The 20786-nt window shown below is 42.4% G+C and overlaps 1 protein-coding gene across 2 annotated transcripts in view; it reads left to right on the top strand.

The window, feature by feature from the left end:
* The window catches only part of aff2 (AF4/FMR2 family, member 2), a 568957-nt gene extending 548687 nt beyond the window's left edge, over positions 1–20270 (top strand). For both annotated transcript variants that reach the window (XM_052021245.1, XM_052021246.1), the window contains exons 20-21: positions 7313–7536; positions 11425–20270. In XM_052021245.1, the coding sequence (XP_051877205.1) occupies positions 7313–7536; positions 11425–11546 (346 nt within the window). In that variant the 3' untranslated portion in view covers positions 11547–20270. The remainder of the gene's footprint in view (positions 1–7312; positions 7537–11424) is intronic.
* The last annotated feature ends 516 nt before the right edge of the window (positions 20271–20786 follow it).

Below are 20786 nucleotides of genomic sequence, written 5' to 3'. Positions count from 1 at the left end.
TATTAGGAAGAATGACCAAAAGCTTGGTTAAGGATATTTTTGAGGAATAATTTGAAGGAGGAACAAGAGGGAGTCAGGGAGAGAAGACTATGGAGGAAATCGCAGAGTTTAGATTTCACGATGGAATAATGAAATTCAGCAATGAGCAAGAGACCGGAATTGGAGGAGCATAGAATCAGAATCAGGTTTATTATCACTGACATATGACGTAAAATGTGTTGCTTTGCAGTACAGTACATAGACAAACATCTACAAATTACAGAAATAAGTAAATAGTGCAAAATAAATGAATAATGAGGTAGTGTTCATGGGTTCATGGATGGTTCAGAAATCTGATGGCAGAGAGGAAGAAGCTGTTCCTGAATCATTGAGTGTGGGTCTTCAGGCTCCTGTACCTCCTCCCCAATGGTAGTAATAAGAAGAGGGCATGTCCTGGATAGTGAGGGTCCTTAATGACAATGCCGCCTTCTTGAGGCACTGCCTCTTGAAGATGTCCTCGATGGTGCGGAGAGTTGTGCCCGTGATGGAACTGGCTGAATCTACAACCCTCTGCAGCCTCTTGCGATCCTTTGCATTGGAGCCTCCATACCAGGCGGTGAGCAACCAGTCAGAATGCTCTCCACCGTACATGTGTAGAAATTTGTGAGGGTCTTTGGTGACATACCAAATCTCCTCAAACTGCTAAGGAAGTAGAGCCGCTGGCATGCCTTCTTCATGATTGCATCAATGTGTTGGGCCCAGGATAGACTCTACAAGATGTTGACGCCCAGGAACTTGAAGCTGCTCACCCTTTCCACCGCTGACCCCTCAATGAGAAGGAAAGTTTAGGAAGAAGGAAAGAAAATTTGGATGAAAGAGTAGAGTCATAGAGTTATACAACACAGAAACAGGCCCTTCGGCCCAACATCCTTTCTGACCAACTTGTCTACCTTAACAAGTCTCATACTAGATAAGATAGATAAGATATCTTTATTCATCACATGTACGTCAAAACACACAGTGAAATACATATTTTTGCGTTGTGTTCTGGTGGCAGCCCACAAGTGTCGCCATGCTTCCGGCGCCAACATAGCATGCCCACAACTTCCTAACCTGTACATCTTTGGAATGTGGGAGGAAACTGGAGCACCCGGAGGAAACCCACACAGACACAGGGAGAACGTACAAACTCCTTACAGACAGTGGCCGGATTTGAACGCGGGTCGCTGGCACTGTAAAGCGTTACGCGAACCGCCACACCACCGTGCCGTAACATCACATCATTTCGTCACATCACGTCATTTCGTCACATCACGTCATTTCGTCACATCACATCAGATCACATCATATCAGTACGTCGAGGTAGTACAAGGGAAAAGCAATAACAGAATGCAGAATAAAGTGTTACAGTCACAGAGAAAGTGCCGTGCAGGCAGACAATAAGGTGCAAGGCCATAACGAGGTAGATTGTGAAGTCAAGAGTCCATCTTATTGTACCTGAAAAAGTCTCTGGAAATCAGGGAATTTATTTTGCCCTAGAAACTGGACTCCTTCCCCATGTTTGGCTCCTATCCCCCTAAACCATTCCCAGCTGTCTAAATGTCTTTTAACCATTGTAGTTTTACCTGCCTCTCCCTCTTCCTCTGCAGCTCGTTCCACATACCCACCACCCTCTGTATGAAAAAGTTGCCCCTCAGATCCTTTTAAGTCATTCCCCCCTCACCTTATACCCTTCTGTTTTAGGCTCCCCTCCTTGGGAAAAGGGCTGTGACCATTCACATTATGTATGCCCCTCGTGATCTTTTAAGCCTCTACAAGGCTACCCCTCAGCCTCCTATGCTCCAAGGAAAAAAGTCCGCAAGACTTACATAGTTAATGGTAGGGCCCTGGGAAGTGTTGTAGAACCCAGGGACCTAGGGCTACAGGTACATAGTTCCCTGAAAGTGGAGACACAGGTAGAGAGGGTGGTGAAGAAGGTGCTTGGCATGCTTGCCTTCATTCGTTAAGGCACTGAGTACAAGAGTTGGGACATCATGTTACAGCTGTATCCAGCCTTTCCTTATAGCTCGAGCCCTCCAGTCCTTGTGACAGCCCCGTGAATCATTTCTGCCCCCTTTCCAGCTTAATGACATCCGTCCTGATACCCAGGTGACCAGAACTGCACACAGTCTTCCAAATGTGGTCTCACCAATGTTTTGTACAGCTATAACATGATGTCCCAACTCCTGTACTCACTCCTCTGACCAATGAAGGCAAGCATGCCAAACACCTGCTTCACCACACTGTCTACCTGTGTCTCCAATTTCAGGGAACTATGTATAAGATAAGATAAGATATCTTTATTAGTCAAATGTACTGTACTTCAAAACACGCAGTGAAACACATCTTTTTGCATAGTGTTCTGGGGGCAGCCCGCAAGTGTCGCCACACTTCCGGCACCAACATAGCATGCCCACAACTTGTACGCCTTTTGGAATGTGGGAGGAAACCCACACAGACACGGGGAGAACGTATAAACTCCTTACAGACAGCGGCCGGAATTGAACCCGGGTCACTGGCGCTGTAAAGCGTTATGCTAACCGCTATACTACCGTGCCTGCCCTGTAGCCCTAGGTCCTTCTGTTCTACAACACTTCCTAGGGCCCTACCATTTACTGTGTAAGTCCTGCCCTGCTTTAACTCACCAAAGTGCAACACCTTGCACTTGTCTGAGTTAAATTCCATTTACCATTCTCTGGCCAACTTCCCAAGTTGGTCTAGATCCCCTTGTAAACTTTGAGAACCCTTTTCACTGTCCGCTATACCACCAATAGAGAGGAAGAAATATAAAAGCTGACATCTTTTTAACATCTAAAATAATTCACTACTTGAAGGAATGATACTCTGTGGGCAATTGTGGCTGATTGGAAGTTATTAATAATGATCACATTGCTAAAAGCGTACTCTTTGGCTATCAATTAGTATAGCTGAGTTTCTCTGTCAGCTTTAATGGGTAATCAATAACCAAATCCAACAGCCTCACAAGACCCACGGGGAAGTTCAGAGAAGGTCCCATTTTTGCAAATGTCACAGCTCATCCAACATTGCAACCACAGGATAAACCCACCCTTGCCACGGGGTGTGAGGTTATCAGTGCACCAGGCAGGTTGTGTGTCATTCAGAGGCTGCTATTTCAACAAGTTCTAAGGTATAAACTTCTCTGCTTATCAGGCAGATTAGCCCATTGTTACAAGAGCAATCAGGTTGCAAGCACAGCAGCAGTCACAATTGTTTTATACTTAACATGCAATCATTTCATTTTGTTCCCTTCTGTCCAGGGACTTTATATAACCTCACTATACACAACCAGCTTCCAATAAAGGCGAATTGTCAACAGTTAAAGTGATTTACTTGCCTCCTGTGTCACCATCTTTCAATTTAATATCGACCTTTAGACTTCAAGTCACAATGTTTACATTTACTGAAAGGTTGATGAATATTTCATTGATAGATGTTAAGATCTAGTTTAAAAGCAATCAAAGTCACGGTTGATTGGCAAGTAGCAGTCACATTTACAATGCTTGTTGTTTGTGATTATGACAGAGAATTCAGCTGGATTTTAGCTGGTCTGAATGTTATTCCATCCCTGCCTCATGTCAAACCGAATAAGGAAGGGCTGAGTGTAATTATAATGAATAAAATAACAGAACTCTGATTGATTTGTGCAATAAAATCATGCATCACGGTGTTAATCAAGCTCCCCTTGAGTGCCTGCAAACTGTTTAATGTATTGATCATGAAAGCAGCCCACCATCATAATGAACGCAAGGGCTGCCTGCAAGTTCAGCAACATCTGTTTCCTCCTATATTGCTGCTTGTCTCTTAATTACATTAAGAGTTTACAGGGGGATAAACAAGCTGGATCTGAGCCAGTTCTTAAGCTTTCTCCAAGCCCTGTATCCTGGCTTTGACCCTGTGACTTACAAGGTCAGCTGATCAACATCAGTGACATCACAACACCTGCTCATGCTCAGAACTGCTTCACCAAGCAAATTTTTCTTTGGACGAATTTGTTTGCCTGTGCTGTTAATGACAGGGAAACATATGCTGTGTTTCATGGGACACATTATAGAGGAAAGACTATTTCTGTAGCCTCTTTCATGAGTACAGGATTCTCCAAAGTGCTTTATAGACAATAAAGTACCTTTTTTTAAGAGTAGTTATAATTATAATGTGGAAACCAAGGTGTCCAATTTATGCACAGTAAGCTCCCTCAGACAGGAGGGAATTATCATCCTTTTCTGAGTGACATAAGATAAGATGTCTTTATTAGTCACATGTACATCGAAACGCACAGTGAAATACATCTTTTGCATGGAGTGTTCTGGGGGCAGCCCGCAAGTGTCGCCACGCTTCCGGTGCCAACATAGCATGCCCACAACTTCCTAACCCGTATGTCTTTGGAATGTGGGAGGAAACCGGAGCACCCGGAGGAAATCCACGCAGACACATGGGGAGAACGTACAAACTCCTTACAGACAGATGGTTGAACCATTAATATTGAACTCCCCTGCTGGTGTTCAAAGTGGTCTCCACATTATCTTATACATACACTTGAAAGAGCAGCCAAGGCCTCGGTTTAATCTCTCTTCCAAAACATGGTCCCTCAGCAGCTTAGCACTCCCTCAGTCCTGCACTGTGGTGTTGGTCTGGAATCTGAGCTCCAGCTTCTAGAGAAGGACTTGAATCAGGCATCTCTCAAGATGTGTCTCTGAAGCTTCAGTAGATCTAGTGTCAGACTCGCAATCTACAGAGCATGCAACCTATAAATTAACCCAAGTATTAGTTTATGCAGTGATAGTGCTTCATCTAATTCATCTCTCCATCTCACTGTGGAATTAGATCATGGATTCAAGCCCTACAGGAGGTTTAGCTTGTCACCGAACAGTCTAACAAACTTTGGCAGATGTATGGTTGAAAGTATCCTTACTTGTTGCATCACGGTCTGGTACGGCAATTCAAATGTGCACAATGTAAGAAGCTGCAGAGAGTAGTGGACTCTGCCCAATACATCACGGGCACATCCCTCCCCACCATCGGTAGTATCTACAGGAGGCGCTGCCTCAAGAAGGCAACATCTATCATCAAAGATCCCCACCATCCGGGCCATGCCATCTTCTCGCGGCTACCATTGGGCAGGAGGTACAGAAGCCTGAAGTCCCACACCACCAATTTAGGAACAGCTACTTCCCTTCAACCATCTGTTCTTGAACAACCCAAATTACTACAGTTTAGCAACACTATGACCACTTTGATCACTTTGCACGAAAATGGACTTTGTGTTTTTTTTGTGTTCTTGTAAAAATTGTGTATAATTTATGTTTAATTTGTGTTTTTCTTGTGAATGCTGCTTATATGCTGCCATGTGCCTGTGATACCGCTGCAAGTTTTTCATTGCACCTGTGCATACGTGTACTTGTGCAAATGACAATAAACTCGATGTGACTTTGACTACTCCAGAATATAGAGCAGTAGAGAAACAGACGATTCAGCCCTTTGAGAAGATGCCAGCTATCTGCAAGACCAATACAACATCTCCTGTTCCTCTACCCTTTCCCTGTAGCCGTGCATTTTTTCTTGCAATTACTGACCTAATTCCTATTCAAAGGCCACTGTTGAACCTATCCTGTCTGGCAATGCATGGCAAGTGCTGACCATTCACAGCACCTGAACGTGTTTTCCCACGGTGCCTTTGCTTCTGTTGCTCGTCACCTTGACCAGATAATTTGTTCCTGCTCTCCAGCACAGGACTGTGGGTGGTGATTTTCCTCGGATCCGACAGATGGTGGGACTGTCCCAGTTGGACCATCAAACTTTGGAGTTAGTTGCTGGAATATCACCAGCATATCCAGCAGTATTACCAGCCAGTAAATCAGAGGCAGAAGAACTCACAATAAACAGTCCACTCAAATCCAGTGGAATGGAAAATTACCCCTGGTGTATATGTGCTGTAGCACAACTTACACTTTGAACTCCACTTCTGAAAAGCAGAAGAGAAATTCAATCCATGTATACATTTCTATCATTTCGTTAGTCCATATGACCAAGCATGACTTCTCTCTGTGCCATTGCAGCAAGCAGAGTCAAAGTCAAGTTTATTGTCATATGCACATGTATGCACAGATGCAATGAAAAACTTACTTGCAGCAGCATTCACAAGAAAAACATTAATTAAACATAAATCATACACAATTTTGACAAGAAAAAGCACAATTAGAACAAAACTCTATTTTTAATAAACAGTCTATTTTTACTAAATCTATTTAATAGATCTATTGATTCTCTAGATCTGCTTAAATATTCTTGAGCAACAACTGCAAACGGAACTTATTATCAAAACCTCAGCAACTTCTCCCAATAAAAGCAGAACTATTTATCCAGCAAAACGCAGTAAGTGGAGGAGAGTTACAATTTAGAAACAGAAAATGCTGGAAACACTCAGCAGGTCAGGACGCATCTGTGTGAAGAGAAACAAAGTTAATGTTTCAGGTGGGAAGACCTTCATCAGAACTGGCGTTCCTGGAAGAGAAGTGGCAGTGAATTCAACAAGTAGATTAAAAACTAAAATGTGCAGATGCCGGAAATCTTAAATAAAAATCGAAAATGCTGGAAATACTCATCAGGTCAGGCTGCATCTGTGGGAAGAGAAACAGAGTCAACATTTCAGGTTGGACGCCCTTTGTCAGAGTTTTCATTTTCAAGAGTTACAATTTACTTGAGAGATAGCAATTCCAGTCAGGCACAGCTAATAGAGGAATGGCCCAATTATCTCATTCTGATTAAGACTTATTAGTTTATTGGTTTATTATTGTCACATGTACCGAGGTACAGTGAAAAACTTTGTTTTGCATGCCATCCATACAGATTGTTTCATCACATCAGTGCATTGAGATAGTACAAAGGAAAAGCAATAACAGAATGCAGATTATAGTGTCACAGCTACAGAGAATGTGCAGTGCAGGCAGACAATAAGTTGCAGGGGCCACGACAGGTCAAGAGTCCATCTTATCGTACAAAAGGTCCAATGAAGAGTCTTATGACTGCGGGATAGAAGCTGTCCTTGAGCCTGGTGGTGCACATTTTCAAGCTTTTGTATCTTCTGTCCGATGGAAGAGGGGAGAAGAGAGAATCCCCAGGGTGGGAGGGGTCATTGATTATGCTGCCTGCTTTCCCGAGGCAGTGCTTAGAGTACCACTGCATGCAGTAAGACATTGCTTGTAGTTTTTAAGACTTCTTGGCTTCTCACGGTTGGTGGTTGCAGCTTACGATCTGTTTTCTATTTTTGTTCATGTAGAACCACAGGAACAGCCTCCCCATTGTCACCCAGTCCATCTCCAGTCAGCTCCGTTGGGTCTCACGGGAGCAGCACAAGTACTACTGGATCCTCACCCTCAGCAACCATCAGCATACCACAACGGATCCACCACATGGCTGCCAGCCACGTCAACATCACCAACAACATCCTCAGGAGTTACGAGCACTGGGACACTGCTGACAAGTTGGCCAGAGAGAACAAAGGTCAGTGCTGTTGAAGCAGTGCATCCTGTCTGTTGATATTGTGGAGTATGGTGCAGTGGACACTACCCCATCTTAGGAGGGATATCTCCATCTTGGAAGTAGAGCAGCCCAGCCTCACTAAAGTAGAATCAGGGCTTGAAAGTTGGAGTATGAGACCCAGTTGCATGAATCAGGAAGAGATTTAAAATGGACTTAGAATTGGAATTGGTTTATTATTGCCACATGTACCAAGGTGCAGTGAAAAATTTGTCTTGCATACCATCCGTACAGATCAATTCATTACAACAGTGCATTGAGGTAGTACAAGGCAGAAGATACAGGAGCCTGAGGGCACATACCACCAGGCTCAAGGACAGCTTCTTTCTCGCTGTTATGACTATTGAATGGTTCCCTTTTACGATCAGATGGACTCTTGACCTCACAATCTGTCTTGTTATGACCTTGCACCTTATTGTCTACTTGCACTGCACTTTCTCTGTAGCTGTGACACTTTGCTCTGCATTCTGTTATTGTTTTTACCCTGTACTACCTCAATGCACTGTGTAATGAATTGATCTGTACAAACAGTGTGCAAGACAAGTTTTTCACTGTACCTCAGTACAAGTGACAATAATAAACCAATACCAATTAACAGAATACAGAGTAAAGTGTCACAGCTTCAGAGCAAGTGCAGTGCAGATAAATAATAAATTGCAAGGTCATAATGAGGTAGATTGTGAGGTCAAGAGTCCATCTTATTGTACTAGGGAATTGTTCAATAGTCTTATCACAGCGGGACAGAAAATGTTGAATAGATTTGACAGAATAGATACAAAATGAAGCATTTCATGTGTAGGGATCGTCCTCAGTCACCAGGGCCAATCATCCAATATCATGGCTTCAGTAAAACTAAGTTCTGGAAACGGCGAACAGCAAATGCACATTAGTATGGAAAGAGATTCCTTTCCCATCTAAGAGTTAAACCATTCGGCAGCAGGTTCCGCTGGCACCTTATCACCATGCAGTCAGAAAGCAGGAGCTCTACGTTCCACAAGGCCGTACTTGGCAGGATTGTTAGAGCTTTCAAGATCAAGACTGGTAGATTTATGTTAGGTGAGGTTAAGAAGGGATAAGGAGAAGAGGCAGGAAGCAGAGTTGAGTTATGGATCTGCTGTGATTGAGTTAATGGCAAGCATGCACTGGAGAGTGATTGGCTTCCTACGGGTCTTGTGAAGCAGGCTTGATGAATTGAGAGGCCTTTTCTTATCAATTGACTTGAGAGGCTGAATGGCTTTCTCCTATCCTTGTGGAACAGGTTCAATGGGCTGAATGGGTTCCTCTTGTTTCTGTGCAGCAGGTTTGAGAGTGGCCTCCTGATCTGGTGCAACAGGCTCAGGAGCTTGGGTTCCCTCCCATTACCGGCCTTTGGAGCCGACTGGTCAATTTTCCTTGTTCAACAGATGTCTGAATGGCTTCCTCCTTCTCATAGAGTTGTAAAAGGATGCAGCTCAGAAACCGCACCGAGTCCACACTGACCATCAATCAGCCATTTACACTATTCCTTCATTAATCCCATTTTATTCTCCCCACATTCCCGACAACTCCCTGCAGATTCTACCCCTCACCTACACACCAGGGGCAATTTAGAGGGGGATATTAACCCACCAACCCACACATCGTTGGGATGTGGGAGGAAACTGGAGCACTTGGAGGAATCCCAGGCTGAACGTACAAACTCCACGCAGACAGCACCCAAGGTTCAGAACCAGGCTCTCTGGCGCTGTGAGGCAGTGGCTCTGCTAGTTGTGCTACTGTGCCGTTCTACACAAGCTCGAGGTGCCGAACAGCTTGCTTCCTGCTTAGGAAATATGAAGGGCCAAAAAGGTGTCCTCTTCAAAAGTTGAAGGTCAAAGTCGAGTTTATTGTATGCACAGGTGCAATGTAAAACTTATTTGCAACAGCATCACAGGCACATAGCATTAGCAACACAACATTCACACGAAAAGACATAAATTATACAAAAATTATACAAGAAGGAACACAATTAGAACAAAAAAGAAAGAAAATCTATTGTAGTGCAAATTGGTCATAGTAGGTAGTGATTAGGGTTGTGCAGGTTGCTTCAAGAACCGAATGGTTGAAGGGAAGTAGCTGTTCCTGAACCTGGTGGTGTGGGACTTCAGGCTTCTGTACCTCCTGCCCAATGGTAGCTGCTCTTAACCTCTTGTAGCAGACTTGAGGGATGTCACATTGCTACAGCACCATTTGAATGTTGTGCCCAAATTATACAAGGCCCATTAAGAATCCAAGCAAGAGTAAGGGAGATCCCCACAGTGTTCTCCAAATCCAAGTCCTGTGATCCCACTTGAAGCAAGTGCCTGAATGCAGCTTGGGAACTTGTGGGTCCTCCAGGCCAAATGAAGCTTGATTAAACACTGTTCTTTTCCCTACTTTAACAAAAATTAAATATGCATGCCTCGAACTTCATCCCTGAGAAATAACACGAAACACATTATATAGCAGTGTCAACACATTGCACTGTGTGTCTGAAATTAAGTTCCATTTGTTTCGAAGAGTCACACAACACAGAAACATGTACTTCACCCTACAGAGGCTACACAGTCCTATCAAGCATCATACACTAGATACAGGAGCCTGAGGGCACATACCACCAGGCTTAAGGACAGCTTCTATCCCACTGTGATAAGACTATTGAATGGTTCCCTTATACTATGAGATAGACTCTGACCTCACAATCTACCTTGATGTGACCTTGCACCTTATTGCACTGCACTTTCTCTGTAGCTGTGACACTTTACTCTGTACCATTATTGTTTTTACCTGTACTACCTCAATGCACTCTGTACTAACTCAATGTAACTGCACTGTGTAATGAATTGACCTGTACGATCGGTATGCAAGACACGTTTTTCACTGTACCTCAGTACAAGTGACAATATTAAACCAATACCAATACCAATACCAATCCCTAACAAACCCCCCTCAACTTCACACTTGAGGCAATTTACAGTGGCCGATTAACCTACCAATCTGCACATATGTGGGATGTGAGAGCTCCCAGATAATGCAAACTTCACACAGGCAGCACTGGACATCAGGATTGACCCTTGTCACTGGAGCTCTGAGGCAGTGGCTCTACCCAACTGCGTCACTGAGCTGCCTCTCCATCGGCATGAATTTCAGAGGGAGAGTGCTGATGAATTTCCAGGCACTAATGAAACCGGGCTGCTGTCCTCTATTTTCCAAAAGCTGCAAGGTATCTTTCTTGAAGTATTATAGATTTAAACCAACATAATCCTCCCTGTTTGTGTCGAACTGATTGTGTGCCTGATAACCCTCCCAGTCACATGTACTTCCAAGAAGTCAAATAAATTCTATTTCTGGGCACATCGGAGTCCCAGGCCAGCCAGTGAAATGGGATATTAAACTGCAATAAAAAAATATTCCAGACAAATTATGCCCAATCATGTAAAGCACTTCAGCGCTTGTTTGTGATGTTTAATTAAAAGTTTAAGGTTAAGAGGTTTTACATCAAGGCATATTACAGCTGAGTGATGTTTGCTTGCCCTGTGGTTAAGATGGAAAAATATCCACTTCATGTTTTTTTGCATTGAGAATTAACAAGGGATAATATCAACCAAATGTATTTCATTAGATGCAGATAAATTGCAAATTAGTCATAAAGTGTGCCATCAAAGAGAATCAACAGGATGCAAATAGCCTGTATTAGGATCTTAAAATAGAGTAGTTTATGAGGCAATGAAGGTGGAATATAACAATATGACAATTTAATATAATATTGCAAAAATGCTGCTTAACAGCATCTTGTAGGAGATTTTTTTGCATGTTGAAGTCCTATTTTTCCTTCTCTTTTTTTCTTCACTGCAGAATTCTTTCACGAGCTGGACACACTGATGGGATCATTAACACAACACAGCACTATGACCACCCTGGTTCGCTATACCCGGCAGGGACTCCATTGGTTGAGGGTCGAAGCTCATTTATTGTAGTGACTGTGCTGCGTGCTGCTTGTTTTTTCATTTAGTTTGCATTTCCATCTCTACCTCTGCCAGGATCACGACTGGCGGATTCCCTGCCAGTCCCAGGCTCTGGATTGAGCCACCGGCAATACATCTCCTGCTGCGCTTCAGACTCACGGCGGCGTTATGCGATTGAGTGATGCTCCCTCTGCCTGCAGCCACCAGACGACCTGAAGCCAGTATTTCGGGGAGGGGAAGTCCGGCTGGGAGCGAGGAGTGGCGGAGCAAAGCACCAACATCATATGTTTTTGTGCTTTCACCTGAGTTCATCGACTTTGCTCGTCTTTGAAATGACAACGGGTGTTTCACCATGTTGTACACTGCCTGAAGGCTAATACAAGGCAAAACATGTTTAAAATGGGAAAAAAAAGTGTCTGATAAAATATGAAGGAAGCGACTAGGCTGAGTTACTAATGGAAACCCCCAACAAGAATTACACCGAAACAATTCATTGTTGCACTTTCTTGTAACTCAGACCAAGTGGGGAACATGCTGGGCCGTTACAGAATGCTGAAGTTCAGACTGACCCCTGAGATCAGAACAGAGTCTGACCCTTACACAGGCAAGTCATCTGACTCTTTATACCCTTTTCTGAAGGAAAACACACTCAAGTAGAAATGGAAAACCGTGCATTAAACTGAAGTCCTCTCTACTTGCTTTCTGCAGAGTAGGAATTCACCATCTTCCATGTTGTCAGGTATGCCTTAGAGATTGGTGATCACAAGCACTTTTTTTTTGAGAATATTTATTCGGATAGAATTCCTAACACCTAGGTGATGTGTGAAGGAAAAATTCCACGCTCCTGGCCTTGCCATTTATAAGGAAGAGTCCAAAACTTGGGCTGTGTATATTTTCGAAGGTGGTTTTTAACCCTTCCAACTGCTATGATAATATCATCGGAAATATTTGGCTTCTATTTTCTGTACCTGGAGATCTTAGCTCCTCTCTTTCATATTCTTCTGATTTTTTTTAAATTACATTATGCAACATCTTAACCCACACCAAAATATGGAACAGAAAACGGCCTCCAACTGTGATAATTTGCTATTTGAACATTTTTGGAGAACGGAAGGTTTGAAGAACTAAGATTTCTCCGAGATGGATGAAAGGATTAAAAAAAAACAAACGCCTGAAGTTATCTTTGCACGAGTACTTAACGTGCTTCAGTGAAATTCCTCACTGTTTCATTTTAGTGGGACATGGCGTTAACCTGTGTCAGATACATGAGTTGGCACCTCCCCATAAATAGCTGAGGGTGGAATTTCAGAAAGGAGTGCTGAGTGCTCATATGCAGATATCTCATGGCACCTGTCCAGGATCAAGATCTGCAACGTTCACTGACTACTCAAATCTACCAAGGATCCTCAATGTCAAATTATATCAAAATGCATCTCAACCTAAAATAACTGAAGCAAGCAGCACAAGAGATCCTGTTCACTTGATGATGATCTCAACTGAGGTTTATATGTAGCCAGATAGAGATGATTATGGGTGGTTTTTGGTGGAAGCATTACATGCAATATCAGTTCTTATCAATTAAGTGCCATTTAGTTGTCCTTAAAGCATTCCTCAGCCTGTCTCTGGTAAAAGGTACAATTATCATGAATGCAATGTCCATCATATGTCGATAATGGTTGAGCTTCAAAGGATAAATGCAATGCAACAAAATCTTAAAGAAGAACTCACGTTGGGTATTTTAATAGGATGCATATCTGACAAATGCAGAGATGGAAAAGATTAGGATACGCAAAGCTGTCTGTGCCTTATTAACTTTTGAAAGCACAGCCATATCCAATAGGAGATAGAGTTCATGGGCACAGAAACAGTGGAGTGGGTGGCTGCACACATGGGTAAGTCACAAAATTTGAATACCTTTGAACTGCTTGCAGAGCTCCTTGGAATTTCCACCCACTGTCCAATCAGTTGTTCACTTTTATTTCCAAATTTTGCACCTGAACGAGGTGAATTACGTACATTTTGTTTTGTACATGAGTGTACTGGGAAGGGGCCTGTGGGTGAGGAACCAAATGGCATAAGTGAATTGATACCAGGTCAGGGTCAAAACCTAAATATATTAAGTGGGTACAGTGTAAAGAGTTGGCTGCCTCCTAATGTTAATTGTAGACTTCTTCTCCATGAACTTTATGGAAGAGATTTAGCAATTAGATTAACAAAATTCAGTGAGGAGGATGTATAATTAAAAAGAAAAGACTTGCAGGTTACAGGGGAGAGCAGGATAGGTCTTTCCAAGAGCCAGCAAGGGCATAATAGAGCAAATGGATGCCATGTGTGATGCAAGACCCAATGAAATAATGGGTTCTATGGACCGCTTCATATACTCTCTCAACTGACAAGGGTGGGACTGAGTACAGATATATATTGTCCCTGTCTGTCTTAATAGAACATAGTTGCAGGGGGCTAGATAAAGGAAGAGAAAATGAGGACTTTGGTGATTGACCTTTTAAAATAAGGGCCCAAAAATATTTGTTACTGTGTTAGTATTACCTTTATTGAAAAGAGAAAAGACTGCCATATCCGCCATCACTATCTATTTGACAATGCATCCACAGAACGAGACCTCCTGGTACCAAATTACAAAGGAGAAAGTCTTACTTGCATACTCCCCCATTTTCCCAAAGGCAATCAAGCAATCCACAGAAACCGTGGTCACCTCACAATCTATCACAAGATGAATGGGATGAAATTAGTGAGTCACATTATTAACAACCCCTCCCCCCCATCCACCATCCTAAGCAGTCTCCCCCTTCTCTCCCAATGCACTGTCCACCATGTACAGTGACCACTCCAGGGTTAGCAGAGTTACTTTGACTGTACTTCCCAAACCCTCAGCCTCTCCTACTGTGAAACACAAAGCAGCAAAGGCATGGGAACACAACCACATCCAGCTTTCCCTCCAAGTCATACCCCATCCTGGTTCAGAAATGGACCACCATTCCTTCATTGTCACTGGGTCTGAATCCTGAAACTACCTGCTCAGCAGTACCAGGGAAGCACCTTCACCAGAAGCAATTCAGTGGCTCATCGCCACTTCCTCAAAAGCAAGTAAGGATAGATAATTAGTGCTGCTTTTCCCAGTGATGCCCATAATCTGATAATTAAATACGTGGACCTCCACACTTAGTGCTTGGCCTTTGACTAGTGAACAGTCATGCTTAGCTGTAACTTCTGCGCTGTCTTGAACTCCAGTCCAAGGATATCATCCAAGAAATCCCAATGCAAAAGAGGCCACACCATTTCATGTGTCCAACTAGACAGAGTGGATAGCTTTAGAAGCCTCGTCTTACCATATTAATTCAAGAGACGAGGACAACACTGGCCATTTGAGAGGCAGAATGAACTCTTTCATTTAAAAGGCAACTGTTGGGTTTGAAGTTGCATCTGGTCCATGTTAGGTAAAAGAAGGAGATTTCTTTCATTAAAGGACATGAGTGAACCAGATGGGTTTTTACTTCAATATGGTAGCCATTAAGATACAAATATTACAGTGCAAGTACTGATAGCTACCTTTTCTGATACTGGATTTAAAAAAAAATAAAATTCACATTGTTACATAATTAAATGAATTTAAACCCTCTTGCTGAATGTTAAAAATAAGAGTGGGTGGGTGGGAAGGTCATTCAGCCACTGCTCTGTCAGCCAGTAAGATCAGGGCCAGTCTGATCTTGGCCTCATCTCCACTTTCCTGTCTGCTCCTCTTCACCCTTATCTCCCCTTTGGTCTCAAAGTTGCACCTCCTTCAGCATCTTCAATGACTCCACCTGCTAGAGCATCCCAAAGAGTCATGACCCTCTGAGGGAAGAAGTTCTCCATCTTAAATGGGCTACCCCGTACTCTGAAACCATGCCCTCTAGATCCCCACAGAAGGAAAAACAGCATCCATCATGTCAGTCCCCCTCAGAATCTTACATTTCCATGAGATCATCCTTCTCACCTCCAGTCAGTATCAGCCATGCATAATCTCTCCACATAAGACAGAGTTGATCAAGTGAATCTTATTTGAACCGCTTCAAGCACAAATGTATCCCTGCCGAAGTGAGGAGACTGAAACTGTGCGGTGTTCTGCCGTTGTTGTTTCATCAAGGCCTTGTGCAGTTACAGCAAGATGACCCTGCTATCATATTCCATCTCCTTTACAATAAAGACTAATATTCCATTTAGAAACATGGAAAACCTACAGCACAATTCAGGCCCTTCGGCCCACAAAGCTGTGCCGAATTTCACTCCCGAGTTACTTGTTGTACCTGCTGCAGTGGGATTTGCGCTTGTGTCATTAAGTTATTAGCCTTGGTATCCAGACTGAAAGTCCAGCCACAGTGTGATCATACCGCCAGTACTTGCAGCGCAACATACACCTGTTGGCCAATGCACAGTGTGGGAGATGTAGGTTGTGCCCACAGGTGATATATCTTCACAATCCCTTTGCTTCCCTCTTGTACACCTTCTATCCAACCTTCTTTTAAATTCATCACACAAACCGGCTTCAATGTATTTCAACAATCTGTCAAAGCAAAGCCAGTTAACATTTGTATGTGATGAAGGTAATCTGCTTCTTCATGAGGGGGCTACATGAAGTACAGTTTGACTCCCTGAAATAATTCACATATGCCACGAACTGAAGGAGCAATGATCAGAAGTGGATAACCGCATTGGGAGATCCATATAAGGTCAGAATCTGAATTAGGAACCATTTCTTCCTCATACCGCCAATGCTTGCACTGTGACGTACATATCTTTGACCTATGTGGGAGATATAGACATTGGTGTAGGTCCTGCCCACAGATGCAGAAGCACTACCACTCTTGCCTTCCACAATGAAACCTAGTGAGACAGTGCCGAAATTCAGTATTCTTTCAGATCCTGAGCCCCACCCCAAACACCACATCCAATCCAACGTCCACACTGCTTACTTTCCTCTCCAGTGTTTGGCTTCTCCCCATCACTGCAATACCATCCCTCACACCCACCCAAGAGCACCGTGGAGCACCTTCAGTGGAGAGAGTGCAGCAGTTCCAGAAGGCAGCTCGTCCCCATCTTTTCCAGGGCAATAAGAATGGGCAGTGAACGCTGTCCTTGCCTGAAACACCCCTATCTCAATAACCAAATAAATCTACCTTTAGTTTTACCCTTTCTATATTCAACTGGGGACAAAGCATTCAGTAACATTGACCTGCCACACTCTCTACCACAATTTTTTTAATCCATTCTGACTTTCAAAAAACCTCCTTAAAACTTACTGCCTTGATAAAAAGCTCATCCTTGCTCTTAATGTCCCATCAAATGTTGTTTGGATCTGGTCCAAGGCATTGAATTCCCTGGCGATGTTCTGCAATATTAATGGCATTATATAGATGCAAGGTGCTTAACCGCATTGAAAGCTTATATAAAATCACCACTGTAATCAATCCAACAAAATACGTGCACAGAAGTAAATTCATAGATTTTAATTCCATGTTTATCGTGTATGGATATAATAATAAATACAAATTTCTATGTGCCAACATTGCTTTGGGAGAGTAATTCTGCCTTGAAAGTCCCTGTGAAAAAAATTCCCCAGAGAGCTAATTGTGGATCTGTTCATCACCCAAGATAGTCATTCCGGAATTGTTGCACAGCAGAGTAATCAAAGCAATTTGCATTTATATAGTGCTTTTACAGAAGTAAATCACCCGAGGCTCTCCACAGCAGACATAGGCTGACACCAAAACACATAAGGAGTTATTAGAACAGGTGATCATAACCTGGGCTGGGTTTCTAGGAGAGGTTTAAAGGAAGATAAGTGGAGGCAATGAGGGGGTCAATTTGAGTAGCGGAGCCCAGTTACTGAAGGCAACATTGCCACTGGTGGAGTGATTAAACTTGAGGAAATGCAAGGGGCAAGAATAAATGAATGCATGACCATCAGAGAGTTGGAAAAAGGTACATTGGTGAATGGGTGCTAGGTAACGGATGGATTTTGAACAAAACTATAAGAATTTTACAGTTGAGCCACTGGTGGGTTGTGAATTGGTGCAGGGTGAACATGCCGTTAAAAATCTTCCCAGGCACCCAAGTGAAAATAAAGAATACACTTGGTTTCTCTTTCACTGGTGAGATGTTTAATCTTTCCCGTTTCTAAGAAATAAGAGCAAGATTAAAGTTGCTTGACATTGTTACAGCTGCCATTATATTTGGAAGATATGATTAGACATCTTGGTCAGAGAAAAGTTGCAGGTCATGCTTTGTATTGTGAATGTGGCTACAATGGGCCTGATTTATGTTGATCACCTTTTGCTTTACATTGGTTTTGAGTTTTAAAACCAAAATAAAGGACCCACAAGCATAAATTAGAGTTCAAAAATAATCTTCTAAAAGAGAGATTAAAATTTGTGGATTTATTTATATTAAAAATAGCATCTTATTTTTTCAAAGTATCATAAATTGGATAACTATATCATACAAATTTGACTAATAGGAACATCAGAAGCAACAGGTGCCTAATATTGTGATCAACCTGCAATAATTTGCAGTTGCCAGAATTGTACATTAAAGAGTAAACGCAAAATGCATTCTCTTTGGATGGATTACAGAGGAAGTGAAAATGAATAAAGCACAGGGTAATTATACTTAGCATGACAATTATAGTTTAGATATTTAATGACAGCCCAAAAGGGAAATGCTTTCCAGTAAGGAAGCAATAGGGTAATTTTTTCAATAAAAAAAGGTAATCTGATTTTCACCTCTGTCTGCAGCGCAGTTTGAAAGAGCTTTTCCAATAAAAAGCCAAGCCTATTGTAAGTGTCTGTTGCAGAGTAAACGCTAGTGTAGTCATTTCCTTCTTAGGCAGTCCGTCAAGTTCAAGGATAACTTGCTTCTGAATGACTTGTGGTTCTGTGGGATCAGAGGTGGCTGCTGAGGCTCATGTGGTATCCACCAACTCTGCCACAGGAGGGGCAAGTTAGACTGGTTGGGGCAGGCAGGTAGGTAATTGGTGGAGCACTCCTACTAGGCTTCTACATGCTTCTGATGAAGGGACTAGAGGTTCTTGGTGCCTTCATTTTGATTGGTCAGGAGCAAGGGGTTCCTACAAGTCAGTGAGGGTCTTTCATTTTTTTAAGGAAGGTCATCCTTCAAGCTTTCTTTCGAATCTTCTGGAAATCTCTGAGCAGTTTGGAGCAAAGTGCCTGTTTCCAGCACTCAAATGTTGGGTTGTGGGGGCAAGATGCCTCACTCTTGAAAACCGGTTGAGTGTAAATAGAGCCTCAATACTGAGGATGTTACAGTTCGGTCTGGCTCAGAGCAGGAGATAATTGGGTACTGAGAACTCCGAGAATGTCTCCATGAGATTCCCACCAACACCTCATGCATTCACTGCCACCAATGATGAGAATTACAATTCACTATAAACAGAAACAAAAATGCTTTCTAAAGCTTGTTGAGAAAACTTTGTCCCATGGAATGTAGAATTTCTTAGCCAAATGTGCGCAAGTTCTTCAGAGATTTTGTCCCATTACAGGCTTTGCATCAGAGTCAAGGGCAATGGTCATCATTATTATTCCCACATTGCAGGCGATTATTTAAAACAAAATATGGCACAAGTCAATCTTATAGGAATAAAAACCATTTCCATTCATGTTGATGTTTGAGGTACATTGAGTCATGACTTATTCTTACATTTTTAAACCAGACTAAAGATGTTTTATATAATAAAACTCCAATTTGGAAACTTATTTATTAGAGAAATGAAGCAGTATGTTGGCTAAGCAGATAATTTTTGACAGTAAGCCATGTTTTGTCAGATTTTGATTATGTTTGACAAGTGTGTGAATTACTGAGTCTATTAGTCATGCCATTGTTAAATTATTCCTCTTCTGCATGGGTGCAGTCTCTTCACATCAAGCACCTACTCAAGACATTGTAAATACCACCCTACTCTTTCCAAGTTTTTATTTTCCTAATCAAAACTCCATTCTTGGAAAAAAATACGCACACCTACTGATTTGTTACTGCCAAATGTTGACAAATCCACTGCCTGTTCAAAGAAATGTTTTCAAAGACATCTCTCAACGCGCCCGATTCTCCCTCTCTCTCTCCCTCTGCACCACCATGTCTCTCAGAAAATGTCTCACTGCCTATCTGTTTGCCTTCCATTGCAAATTGGTTGGAGCCTTCCATTGGGTTTCTGCCATCATGCCATTGATTGAAGGAGGGATGGATGTGGTGAGCAGGTGTAGGTCGAGGGGAAGAACACATCCACTGTAAAGATTAAGGGAAACATGTTCAACCCCAACATCACAAGTAGACTTTGTTTGACAGGCATGCTCTTATCTATCCTTGTAAAAAAATAATAATTTTTTGGTAAGTTATGAATTTTTTGTACAGAGAGCTAAAATGTAATTATGTTAAGCTATTGATTAATCTCTGTAAAGCTGTGGGAGGTTGATTTCTTTGGCTTAAATATGAAATATTATCTGCCTGTTTCGCTTTGTATTTCAGCTGCGTTGCACAGTTAATGCATTTTTGTCACTTGTGTGTTCATTTGGAAACATTAATACTAAATGTACAAACATTAAACTGTTATTGGTATTTTTTGTTCTTTTTAAATGTAATGTCTCGGTATAAATAATAATTGTATGAACTGGTATGGTTGCTTCTCTCAAAGAGGGCTTAATTATATTACCAGTGTGTTGAATAATAACAAACTACAATAAAACCATTTTTCTTAATATTGTCTGTTTGAGTTGTCTGGACTGCTTGGTGCCCCAGAAACTGAAGTGTGCTCAAGTATTATATGTTTAGGAGGTGGGAACAGGATACAACTAAGGTTGCTTCAAGTCTTTTATTTCCATTGGTCTAGGCCTTTCCTGCTCTTTTCTCGGATCCACTCCCACTGTCTGGATGAAGGCTTGGGAACTAGATTTAAGTGATGTGGAAAGAAGGAAGAAGACTATAAAACTCAATCTGTCCAGCAGGACCCCAACTATCTTCTCTTGCCCACAGAAGGCAGGCTAATGGGAGGAGAAAAGGAACCCCAAATGGGCCTGTGGTGGGCTTGTTTTGTGACATTCCCATTGGCTAAGTTAAGGTGAAGGAGAGAACTTGCACTTACATAGTAGCTCACACCACCTCAGGGCATCCTGACTTTTTTTAAAGTTACTTTTATCACATAGCAGCCAAAATTGTTCCTCGCCAAGCTCTCACAAGCAACTACAA

Source organism: Pristis pectinata, chromosome 8, assembly GCF_009764475.1.
Source record: "Pristis pectinata isolate sPriPec2 chromosome 8, sPriPec2.1.pri, whole genome shotgun sequence".
NCBI classification, from domain to species: domain Eukaryota; kingdom Metazoa; phylum Chordata; class Chondrichthyes; order Rhinopristiformes; family Pristidae; genus Pristis; species Pristis pectinata.
Note: the sequence above shows the minus strand (reverse complement) of the source record. Positions and strands in the feature narration are given on the sequence as shown.